The 13,036-nt window shown below is 47.5% G+C and overlaps 1 protein-coding gene across 2 annotated transcripts in view; it reads left to right on the top strand.

The window, feature by feature from the left end:
* The window catches only part of PUSL1 (pseudouridine synthase like 1), a 44,935-nt gene that overhangs the window by 21,877 nt on the left and 10,022 nt on the right, over positions 1-13,036 (top strand). For both annotated transcript variants that reach the window (XM_035118015.2, XM_060276201.1), the window contains exons 4-6: positions 1,585-1,734; positions 2,886-3,059; positions 11,435-11,489. In XM_035118015.2, the coding sequence (XP_034973906.1) occupies positions 1,585-1,734; positions 2,886-3,059; positions 11,435-11,489 (379 nt within the window). The remainder of the gene's footprint in view (positions 1-1,584; positions 1,735-2,885; positions 3,060-11,434; positions 11,490-13,036) is intronic.

Genomic DNA, 13,036 nt, shown 5'->3' with positions numbered 1-13,036 from the left:
AGCATTATGGGAGTTGTAGTTCGTTAAGGGTGCTGAGAGTTGTTAGGAGGCCCCCATTCCCCTTCACAGAACTACAATTCCCAGACTGGCTTATCAACCCCTCTTCCAAGGGAACTCGGGGAACCAGCTGATACTCATTCATAATATTTCATTTCCAGATGTTTAGAGGATATGTTGTTTCACAGCTGGAGGCAGCAATGCTTGTGAATACCAGCTGCTGGAGGCTGTCGGAGGGGAGAGGGCTCTTGTGCTCGAGTCCTGCTGGTGGGCTTCCCACAGGGATCTGGTCGGCTACTGGGAGAACAGGATGCTGGGCTAGATGGGCCGCTGACCTGATCCCTCGGGGCTTTTCTTAAGTTCTGAGCTAGCTGGACCAATGGCCCGACTCTCAATGCAAGGCAGCTTCCTTTGTTCCTGCATTCCTAACCCCAGCATGGGATCCAAATGTCCACACTGTGGATGAACCCTGAGCAAATGCACACCTGGTTGCCCAGGAACGTCTCATCCTGTCTGCGATGGCTGTTTTCAAACGGCTGGTAATCGCTTCACCGCAGCAGATGGAGAGAGAGAGAGAGAAGAAAACTAGGTCATTCTTCCTGCCCCCTCCCTTCCCTGCTGCTTCAGACACTTGACTCCATCTAGGGCCGGGCTGCATTGGGAGATGCCGTGGGGAAGCCACCAGGCTAGTGGCTGAGGAGGCCATCGCCCTATATCCGGGGCCAGCTGCATGTTGAGCCCTGCGGTGCCCTGCACTTAGAGAGCTAGCATGTCAGGGTAGGACAGGACTCATTCCCCCCCTGATGTTCCATTATGTGTGTGTGTTTGTGCAAGGAATTTCAGCACACAAATGTGTGTCAGGTGGGGAACAGGTAAAGACATGCCTCATGCCTTTGCAGGTGCTGATGATCAGCTGACTGTTGACACCTGCAAAGAGCTGGGCCTTCCTAGGTGCCTGGAGAGCTGCCCTACACCGAATCAGGCCTATGGGCCTGCCTAGCTCAGCACAGTGCACACACTGTCTGGCAGCAGCTCTCCAGCCTTTCAGGTAGGAGTGGTTTCCCCTGCCCTACCCAGAGAACCTGGGGGTTGGACCTGGGACCTTCGGCAGGCAGGACAGGTACTCTATCACTGAGCTTCTCCTCCCCCTCCCCCCCCAAAAAAACCCATAGGAAGCTACCCGTTAGGATGCTTGGCCCAGCTAGCTTAGTATTGTCTGCTCTGACTGGCAGTAGCTCTCCAGGGTTCCAGACTAGGGGCACCTCCAGCTCTACCTGGAGATGCTGGGGATTGGACCTGAGGCCTTCTACATGCAAGGCAGATGCTCTACCCCTGAGCAATGGGCCTTCCCAGACTGCTAGCCAATCACAGGGCCTGGTGCTCTTTGTGGGCTAGACAAATCTGAGGCAGTTAAAAAGGCTCAGTTGTAGCCTTATGGCAGGAGGTTTGCAGACCCCCTTCTAGAACATAAGGCCTTGACATCTTCTCATGCAGACTGATCCTGGGAACCAGGCCTTTGTTATTTAAATCGCACCCACTTCCCCATCTACATTTCGGAAAATGACCCTCCTTTCTCTCTCTCAACAGCATCCTGGGTGCTCGTTGTGTCCCCAGCACCTTCCACGCCCGCTTCTCAGCCCGGTCGAGGACGTACGTCTACCGGGTGGTGACCGGGTGCTCTCACCGTTTGGAGCTGCCGGTCTTTGAGCGGAACCGCTGCTGGGCGACATATCGAGGGTGAGTTTGTGACACTGAGTTTGTGACACTGTAGGTCAGGGAGTTGGGTACACAAATGGCACTGGGTGCCTTCTAGTTATTGAGTTTTTTTATTTTAAATATTTTTTATTAATCAATATCACACCAATACAAATTATAAATACTACAATGAACAAAATTTTCCCCCTCCCCCTCCCCCCTTCCCTCCTTCCCAAACTTCCTTCAGCTCCCCTATCTGATTTTTTTTTGCATATTATTTCTGCATGTTATACAATTGCGCCTATCATTTCCCTAATTATTCATATTGTTCTATTAAAAATGTGTGCATGTTTATTCAAATCCTGCCAACTATAGTGTGTTCTATTTATTGAGTTATTTATTTAAGGCTGATTTATATGCTGCTGAATCATTAGAGGAACAGAGGAAGCTGCCAGACCATCGGCCCATCTATCTCAGTGCAGTCTACACTGGCTGGCAGCTGCTCTTTAGGATTTCTGGCAGAAGTCTCTCCCAGCCCTGCTTGCAGAGGCCGGGAATTGAACCTGGAGCATTCTGCTTGCAAGGCAGATGCTCAAACACTAAGCCAGTGCTTCTCAAACTTGGGTCCCCAGCTGTTGTTGGACTCCTAGCATCCCCAGCTAGCAGGACAAGTGTTCAGGGATGATGGGAGTTGTAGTCCAACAAGTAGTTTGAGATGTTCATCAACCTGGGGCACTCTCAACGTGTAGGACCACAACTCCCATCAAGTGGTGGGAGTTGTGGTCCAACACAACCAGAGGACCCCCAGGCTGGCATAAGGCTGGCCTAGATCAGGGTTTCCCAAACTTGGGTCTCCAGCTGTTTTTTTTAGTACAATTCCCATCATCCCTGACCACTGGGTCCTGCTAGCAAGGGATGATGGGAGTTGTAGTCCAAAAACAGCTGGAGACTCACATTTGGGAAACCGTGGCCTAGATCAGGCATAGGCAACCTCGGCCCTCCAGATGTTTTGGGACTACAATTCCCATCATCCCTGACCACTGGTCCTGTTAGCTTTGGATCATGGGAGTTGTAGTCCCAAAACATCTGGAGGGCCGAGTTTGCCTATGCCTGGAATAGATGATCTCGCCTCTGTGAAGCAGCTCCCTACATCCCTTCGCTGTTCTCAGAGTCTTTTTCCTGTCTCACTTCAGCCATCTGAACCCGCTGGCCATGCAGGAGGCAGCGGCCTTCCTGCTGGGCACCCACGACTTCAGCACCTTCCGCTCAGCCTCTACGGAACTCCCCAAGCGAGACCCGGTTAGGACCCTTTCGCGGGTGGAGGTCAGGCCTGTTCCTGGCTTTCTCTCGGAGCACAGCAAAGACAGGTAACATCACTGAGGGGTTTTATGGTGGGAGGCCAGGTTCAGTGGACTTTTTAAAAATAATATAATGGATTGCCTTCAGTGCTAGCCCTATTCAGAGTAGGTCCATTGAAGTTAATGGATATGGCAGTTGGCTAGAGCGTGGTGCTAATAACCCCAAGGTGGCAGTTTTGATCCCTGTATGGCACAGCTGCCTATTCCTGCATTGCAGGGGGTTGGACTAGATGATATGGGTCCCTTCCACTTCGATGATTGTATGACTAACTTAGGTCCATTCATTTCAATGGGTCTGCTCTGAGTAGGTCTTAGACTGTGTACGCACTATACATTTAAAGCCCATCTCCTCAACAGCCCCCTAAAAAAATTCCTGAGAACTGTAGCTTACCATTCCAAGTGCCAATTTCCAGCACCCTTAACAAACTACAGTTCCCAGGATTCTTGGGTGTGCACATGCTTAAAATGTTTGGTGTGTATGCAGCCCTAGTTGGATTCAACCCATTAATTCTATATCGTTTGCTTGCTTGTTTGCTGTTCTTGAACAATTTATTCCCATTGTTTGCTAATCACTTTTGCAGGAGGAATGCAGGGCATAGGATCAAAGAAAGGCCCCTTGCCTCAAGTTAGACCCAGTTCAATAGTGTCCTTGCCATGGTAGGGTTGCAGATGTGTTGCTCTGGGTTAAGGACACACCCACTGAAATCAACTGACCCAAGTTAGTTGTGTTCATCAATTTTAAACGTAGGCCTGACAATTCCAATGCATAGCTCTCTCTGTTCTCCATTTTAGAAGCCTCTCTCACGCCTCCCACAGGAACCCAGCAAGGCTTATAGAGAGTCAGACCCCTTGGTCCATCTGTCTTGGTATTGTCAACACTGACTGGCAGTGGCTCCTCAAGGTTTCGGGCAGGGGGCACCCCATTCCTGAACCTGGGACCCTCTTCATGGAAGGAAGCCAATCCATCCGTGAGCTATGACCTTCTCTTAAGACATAAGAAGAAGTTGCCTTTTATACTGAGAACATAAGAGCCTGCTGGATCAGGCCAATAGCCCACCTGTTCTCACAGTGGCCAAACAGATGCCTATAGGAAACCAGCAAGCAGGACCAGAGCACAAGAGCCCTCTTGCCTCCTGCAGTTTCCAGCAGCTCCCATTCAGAAGCATTGCTGCCTCCAACTATGGAGGCAGAGCAGAGCCATCACGGCTAGTAGCCATCAATAGCCCACTTCTCTACCGTCTACTGATGCAGCGGGTATCCAGGGTTTGGGGCACGAGACCTACCTGGAGATGCTGTAGATTGAACTCAAGGCCTTCTGCATGAAGGCAGCTGCTCTACTGCCGAGTTACGTGCAGCTGATTGCAGCTCTTGACCTGAGAGTCCAACAGATAGATAGATAGATAGATAGATAGATAGATAGATAGATAGATGTTCTAACCACTGAGCTACGGCCCTACATTGGAAGCATTGGAACTCCCTTTCAGTCATCTTTGCTCCCCAGCTTCTGTCCCTCGACAGCGTATAAGGACAGGACCAGGTGGCCACAGACAGCCCATTACGGCGCACCACATTGCCGAGGCTCAGGATCATGGCCTCGATGCTCCTCTCGATGGGGTGTTGCAAATCCCCTCTCCAGAGTTGCTTAGCAACTCCCCTGCTCGATAGAAAAGGCCTGTTTCAAACAGATGCCCTTAAGACGCCGGGTTCGGAAGCCGCACTTCATTGTTCGAAGGGGAAGCGAGAAAGCCAGGGGGAAAGAATAGGAGGATTATTTGAAACTCGAAGGACACGGAGTAATTCTACTTGGAAGCTCGTTGTTGGAAAGAGAAAGGAGAGGGGGGGGAGGGAAATAAGGAAAACGAACTTTGGATTACTATAATGCAGGGGCCTTTTCTCTTGCCGTGTCGAAGGATAAGTGCGTTCCCAAGGTTATCCCGCATTGTCTGCCGTGCTTTCAGAAGCGGAGGTCTTTCAAGGAGTTGTGTGGACGTGTCGGTTTTATTTGGCAAAGAAGCTGCCAGAGGAAGCAGCTGTCAAGGCGGAGAGCCTGAGAAGAGGAGTGGGGATGGAGGGGCAGGGAGCTGTCTCTGGTGCTGAAGTGCCAGCCCCTGCCGAAACCTGCATCTTAGATGCAGAGATTTAACTAAACATTGCTCACATTTCTTCACCACTTCCTTCAGGACTAGGAGCTTGTCTCTAAAATTAGAACCCCGTGGAACCCCCACTTTCAAAAATGTCGATATCCCTGTGGCAGTTTTTGTTATGCGAATGGTGCCACCGTACCCTTTAACATGCCCCAGAGCAAAACTGGTGTGGTGCGAGCAAATTTTTTTATTTTGAAAGTGTGGCCCAGAGGAAAAGAGATTGAGAACTCACTAACCTAAGTGAATCGTGCCCATTAATTTCAGCGGGTCTGCTTTTGCGTAGGACAACCCTTCGTAACAGATTGTCTCTCTCCCCCGCCCCAGCTTATCCCATAACGGCCGAAAAAGGCAGAAGAAAATTGAGCGTTAAGGGTGCCAACCATTTGAGCAGGATGCCGGGGGCGGGTGGGGAGGAGGGGGCGCAGGAGGAGAGTGAGGAATCTTGCATTTTCAAAAAGAGAAAACCAACACGATTCCTATTGTCTCTCTTTCCTGGGCCTGCTGGGCCTTGCCAGGTTGTGGGAGAAAGACCAGCTGTCTCGGAGCAAAGTCTCCATGTGATCTGAAAATGGATTGAATAATAGTCATGGAATTGCGGGCGGGTGTTTACAGGCTCTCTTGTGCAACCCTTTGCCCAACCCAGGAATTTCAGAGCGAGGGCTTCTTCGCACACTGGTGGAAGACTCTCCATGGAGGGAGAGCCGCCATCCCAGGTCATTGTTTCCATTATCCACTGGCATTACTGCAGGTGCCACGTAACACCCGTTCCACATTTGTAAGGGCTCTCTGACCATTTAATGTGACATTGCTTACACTTTGGAACTCCCTGCCTCATGATATCAGGCAGCCACCTTCATTGCACTCTTTTTGACGCCTGCTAAAATTCTAGTTTAGACAAACCTACCCAGATGCTTAGAAAGTTGATGTGGATTTTAACCCATTCAAAGTATTTTAACATTTGGAATGTTTTAAACTATTGTAATTTTTTTCTTGGGGGGTGGACGGTTGTACATCGCTTTGAGATTTTGGGGTTGTTGTTTTTAGCAATCAAGCTTTGTATAGGTTTTTTTAAATAATAATAATAATATCAGCAAACAGCACTTACTACCAACTTCTAACTTTCAGGGCAGAAAGGACAGATATTTTAAAGGAGCGTGTGGTTTGCCTCACCTCGAAAAAAGGGTATTGTAGGACTGGAAGAGTTTCAGGATTAAGAGAAGAACCAATCTTTTGGTTTCCTCTTTTTTTGTAAAGTGCTTTGAGGTTGTTGGTTTTTTAAGTGGTGTGTAATTTTCATGAAATGAATAAAAGCAAATATTTTTATTTATTTATTATTAAGTCCAATTTCTATTCAACTTTATATGTTGGACTTCCATTCTTTTTTCTTCTTTCTTCCTTCTGTTATCTTTCCCTTTTTCGCAGATATTTTCACAGTTTGTTTTGATTTTCTTCTCTCTTTCACAAATTATAAACATAACATTGAATAGACATACAAATAATTGAGGGGGTGGAGAAACTTGCTCCCATGAGGAAAGCTTGCAGCATTTAAGACTTTTTACATTGGGGAAAAGGGGCAAAAGGGGGCAAGTAGTAGTAGAAGTGTATAAAATATTCAAGGCATGGAAAAAGTGGATGGGGAAACTTTTTTCTCCCTCTCTCATAACACTCGGAACTCATGGGCATCCAGTGAAGCTGATGGCTGGAAGATTCAGGAGAGATAAAAGAAAGGATTTCTTCATGCGGCGCATAGTGGAACTGCGGAACTCACTCCCGCAGGAGGCAGTGGAAGCCACCGGCATGGATGGCTTTAAAAGAGGATGGGACAAATTCATGGAGGATGGGACAAACTTGTGGCTATTAGCCACGATGGCTATGCTCTGCCTCCATGGTTGGAAGCAGAAACGCCCCCGGATACCAGTCGCTGGGAATCACAAATTGGACAGTGCTGTTGCTGGACTCAAGTCCTGCTTTCAGGCTTCCTCGATGAAGATCTTGTTGGTTGCTGTGAAGACCAGATCCTTTGGCCCGGTCCAACAGGGATTTTCTGATGTTCATTGTTCATTGTTCTCTCATTGGATATATTTAAAGGAGGATTATTATTATTATTTTAAAAAACTGAGTTTTTCATTCTTTTGGGAAACTGCTTTGAGGTTTTAGTTTTAGGTGTGTTTTTTAAAAACTAAGTGGCATATAAATTTTGTGAAATACAATAAATTATATTTTCCTTGGGTTGGCACGGGTAGATTTTCCAGGGTGTTGGCACCTGTCACCCTTCCTTGAAGCATCATGAAAAAGTAACAGTGAAATGCCCCCCTCCCCAACTGTTGCCTGTGAATGGCGTGATGAATTCAGGGCAGGGGGTGGATTTGGTCTCCCCCCTATCCCCCCCCCATGGTGCTGCCGGAAGTGGTACAGTCCAGACGAAGCTTTACCACCTGGCCGTGCCGCCTGCCCGGTTTCCCTGACTGCTTGAAACCCTCTGAGCTTTAAACGCTGTCAGATTTGCTGACTTTTCTGTTAGCCCACCCTAGACTGCTGACCGAGGAAATCACATTCTTTAAAAACCCATCTGAAAAAGCCCAGTGAGAGAGAGAGAGATGGATAGCTGCCTCCCTCATGAAATCACATGCTAGGTGATTACAGACCTATTATCCCACCCTCTCCCTTGTCAGCACTATTTATTTTTGGCTGAATTGTTAGAAGCGGGAGGCCTAGAAAACAACATGCCATGAATCCTGCAAGTCGGCATAAAACGTAAACCTTTTGACTTCCACGGTGGTGGTGTTTCTGTTTTTGTTTTAAGTTACTAGTCCTCAAGATTCTTCTGGCAAACCCTCCCCACAAATAAACACACAGTGGATTATTATTATTATTTTTAGTAAATAAATGTAACACATCCTTAAAGATTGTTCTGCAAATAAGCAAGTGGTGGTTTTTGTTTTTTTAAGTTACTAGTCCTCAAGGGTGGTTCTGCCAAGCCCTCCATGTGGGTGAAGCAGGCAGTGACTGCTTCTAGCCCCTTATGCCAAAGAATGCCTTGGGTTGGGGGGGTAAGCTTGGCCAAGCTTGCTCTATAGCCTTTTTGGGGGACGGTGAACAATAGACAAGAGCTAACAATGACAGTGGTCTTTAATACAGCTTGCCAATTTACAGCCTGCCCCAATTCGCCCTGTGAAAAAAACGAAGACCCCGATTGGCAGATTAATCCCAAGCACTGAGGCTGCAGATAGATTTGGGGTGCTCTTTGCCAGCTCGCAGATTTGGACCCATCGTTTCCGTCCCAGCTTTTAAGAAGAATTTTAAGTGGAGCCATAATCCTTTCTCCTCGCAAGCGGGGAGGCGGGAGGGAGCAGCCTATCGATCGTGCTTTGTTGCGCCTGCTTCCCATTAAGGTTGAATCGCTTATATTTTCGGTCACTGAGAGATTTAGGCAGAGGCCTTGGGCTCTTTGCGAGTCACTAAAAGCAAGCCTTAATCTGGGCCGCCGTTCTCTGTTCTCGCACGCAAGCAGACTCCAGGGGGCCTTGACCCTGGCTCCGAATCCCCCCCCCCCCAAAAAGAAGAGACTGTCAGTATTTGTAATGTAATTTCTTTGGGAATGTATTTCACAAGGAATAGATGGTATTGGGGGAAAGGAGGTGGCAGTTGGAAATTGGCTGTTGGCAGTTGGCTGGTTATTCAGTTACTTCTATCTTGACCGGGCATTCCCCAAACTTGGCCCGTTAGCTGTTTTGGGACTACAATTCCCATCATCCCTGACCATTGATTCTGTTAGCTAGGGATGATGGGAGTTGTAGTCCCAAAACAGCTGGAGGGCCGAGTTTGGGGGTGCCTGATCTTGGCTGTGAAACTGAGAGTTGTGGGGACTTCATGCAGACGCCGTCTGGAGGAGTTTGTGAATAATATTTGTTGTTCAAGTGTTGCCAGCCTGACAAGTTTAAAGATTTATATTTAACTATTTATGTAAGGCACAGAGAGAGAGAGAGAGAGACCGAGACCGTGACCGTATTTTTCTGTGTATTTGGGGGGACTCAAATTTAAGAAATTTGCACTATGCACTATCCATGTATAAGGCAGCCCCCACTTTTTAGCATAATTTTTAAAGAAAAAACCTAGTCTTATACATGGAAAAGTACAGTATATATTATATCAAATAGCTAATGGAGCCTGGCTGCTGGGTCAGGCCGACAGCCCGGCTAGCCCACCATCCTGTCCTCACAGTGAGCAGGCCGATGTTTCTGGAAAACCTGCAAAAGGTGGACCTGAGCATAACAAACACCCTCATGGGCAAAAGGCAGGTGGGTGGTGCCCATTGGAACTGGTGCGGAGGAAGGCAGGGAGCCCAACAGTAGGTGGCGCCAGAGCCAATGTTTGGTCCAGCCAACTCAGGTGTGTCCCCATCCTCTTCCCGGCTGAGTTCTGCAAGGACAGCTCCTGAAACTTGGTGGAAGTGGACAGGTTGTAAGAAGAGCCTGGCAGGTGGTGGCTGGCTGAGTCCAGATTGCGCTTGGTGGGGCACTGCCCCCTTTGCCCTAATGGACCAGCCTCCACTTAGAAAGATCCAGTGAGTTCCTTTTCTGCCTTAAGACTGACCCAGATTTCCATTTCCATTTTTTTCTTTTTTGCACTCAGAAAATTGAGAATGTTCAAGTATTTCATTTGACTTGCAGTTTTTTGTTTTTAAAGCAAAGCATTAAAGCAGGTTCACATTTCCTGGACTTAACATGCAGGTCAGAAAGCAGTTACTTTTTAGCATATGCACATCTATGAGTTCTGCCATTACCTTCTCAGACAGTATGTCAAAATGCTTGCTAAATCTGAAGTCTTGGTGTTTTTTTAAGGGTAGAACGTGTGCGGAAATGTTTTTTGGAAAAGGCATACGAAAAGAGTGTGAATATTAACTTCAAAACAACAACAACACCCTTATATACAGAAACGAGATGGATCCGACCTGGATTTTAGTTATTGTCCACTTGGACAAGTTATATATTGCTTATTTGATACTTTGTATTATTTATTTCATAAGATTTATAAATTGCTTGAAAGATTGGAAAACAAAGCCCCAAAGGGATTTACAAAAAGGATAAAAGGATAATATTAGCAATAGGAAAAATTAACAACAATAATTTAAGACCTTTTGAAAATCTAAATTGATAATATAGTAGAAACAGATGAAAGTTCATATCAACAACTGGGCAGGCTTGTCTAAACAGAAATGTTTTTAGCAGGTGTCGAAGAGGGTACCACGAAGGCACCTGCCTGGTATCAATAAGCAGGGAGTTCCAAAGTTATATTTAAACACGTCTCTAAATGGTTTGTGACCTGGGTGAAAACATCTAAATCCAAGAGGACTGCCAAATTCTGTAAGACAGAATTACCAACTAAATTGAACATCTTTAGCATCAAAACAAACGCTACCCATAATAATCAGCTACAAAAAATACACAAGGAATTCCGTATTGCGGGACCTAATGAACAGCTAGTCCACATATCCTCTAATACAGAAAGAAATGAATTATTACACATGAAAATAAACTAAAAAGTATCAACTCCACATATGAAAGTGGCACAGAGTAGAAATCGACTGATGTGTCCACTCCTACTTAAAATATGTTGCTGAAGTGGCTTCTGAGCTGCTTGCGACGCTCACCCTGCATACATCAGAAGAGTGCTGTCGGATTGCCCCCAGCATGAAGGCAGTGGCTGTACCCCTGATGCTTGTGCCCAGGTGTTCAGAGGTATACTGCCTCTGTCCCTGGAGGTTCCATTCCTGGACCTCACTGCAAATCCGAAGGGCGCTGCTGGGTCTGCTGTGCATCAAAATGCTCTTGACTCTTCATCAGGGCCAGCGAGGTGGTGGTGAAGCAGCCCCGCGAAACCGCTGGTCTGCTGCCACCAATCTTGCCCGACAACATGGGTGGGGATGCTCCAGCCCACAGTCCGAGTCTGGCTTTTTACCCTAAAGCACACCCACCTGGGAAACTCATTTTTTAAACTGATTTTTTTCTTTTTTCCCTGGGTGCTATTATTAGAGGAAGGATGCACTCCTCCGGCCTATCGGCTGATGGGCCCACATCATTCTTCAGGAGGTCTTGGGAACATCCAGAGTGGTGGCAAAAATCCATCCTGCAGAAGCGAGTTCCAGAGCTGAACAGTGCACAGTGTTGAAAAAGTGCTTCCTTCTGTCCACCCTGATGGTTTTATCTCTAACATTCCCCCCCCCCTTTTGCTTTTTTCCAGCCATCTGAGGTTTTGGGAGATGGAGTTTACGGGCCCCTCTTTTCTCTACAAACAGGTACTGTGAAAGCTAATTCCTCCCGGCCTCCCCCCCAAAAGCCAGCTTTAAGCTGGCCTGAACCCAGTTTTTACACTCCCTTATTATCTTCAGCGTTTGGTATCTTTGGGTCCTGCTCTGATCACCTTCTCCATATTGTGACCTGGTAGTTTGCACACGAAGCAGGCTTCATCAAATGGTCTCTCTGATCCTGCTCTGGGGAGTCAGCTGTGCTCTGTGATCTTTGGAGTCCCTTCCAACTCTACGACTCTACGACCTGTAGAATGTTGTTGAGCTGGTGATCCTGATTTGGGAATCTAAGACATGAAGGTGATAACTCACTCCCATTGCTTCTTCCCTGTATACTGCTTCTGAACCTGGAAGTTCTACATAGCCATTGTGACCAGTACTGCTAGACCGATCCCTCACTGTGAATTCATTTAATCCCCAGATCCGGTGGCTGCCACCGCTGGGTCATCTAGCTCAGTCTCATCTGTGCCAACCTTCGGGAAAGGCTGCGGCTCAGTGGCAGAGCATCTGCTTTGCATGCAGAAGGTCCCAGGTTCAATCTCCAGCAGTATCTCCAGGTAAGGCTAGGAGAGACTCCCTGCCTTGAAAACCCTGGGGAGCTGCTGCCAGTCAGTGCAGACAGTACCAAGCTAGATGGAGCAACACTCCAACTAGGTATAAGGCAACTTTGCTCCTTTTTAATTCAGCCCCTCATTCGGAATATAAAGGGCTAGAATAGTACTTTATATTTAGAAGAAAATGCAGCAGAGATTCCAAGTTCACTTTTCTACAGGTGCCTGTGTGTGTGTGTGTGTGTGTGTGTGTGTGTGTGTGTGTGTTAGGACTTGGAATGTGTTGTTGTAGGACCCCCCTAATCTTGGATGAAAGAAGGGGCTGGCGGTCTTTTGGGGGCCAATGCTTAAAGTTTTGAGAGGGTGCTGTGGGTGCCAGTCGCAAAATAGCTGCCATGTCAGGGCTGTTTGACGTAACACAAGCCATCAGCTTCTCCCTTTCGCAGCCTGAGAGTTTGCATATTGGACACATTTCATGAAAGAGTGCTTGCATGGTGGCAGTTGGTAGCTCCCCTTGCCTCTAGGCGGTTCCTGGCATTAGCTGCAGAAAGTTTGGGAGCTTGAAGTTGAGTTAGGAAGAACTTCCTGACAGTAAGAGCTGTTCGGCAGTGGAATTTGCTACCAAGGAGTGTGGTGGAGTCTCCTTCTTTGGAGGTCTTTAAGCAGAGGCTTGACAGCCATATGTCAAGAATGCTTTGATGGTGTTTCCTGCTTGGCAGGGGGTTGGACTGGATGGCCCTTGTGGTCTCTTCCAACTCTATGATTCTATGAGATGGGCATGACTCTAGTTCTCCCATCAGCTCTGCAGAGAGATCCCACTGCTGCCCCAACTTAAAAAAGAAGAAGATTGTTTTCCATGATTTGCAGGACACTAGCCTCCCTTTTTGCACTTAAACGACAAGAATGCAAACACGGAGGACGAATTATACAGTGGGGTGTGTGGTAATTTGCAGCGCTGGTGCGGGTTGCAGAGTCCAGCTTGTCTTG

The sequence above is a fragment of the Zootoca vivipara genome, chromosome 6, assembly GCF_963506605.1.
Source record: "Zootoca vivipara chromosome 6, rZooViv1.1, whole genome shotgun sequence".
Classification (NCBI taxonomy): Eukaryota; Metazoa; Chordata; class Lepidosauria; order Squamata; family Lacertidae; genus Zootoca; species Zootoca vivipara.
Note: the sequence above shows the minus strand (reverse complement) of the source record. Positions and strands in the feature narration are given on the sequence as shown.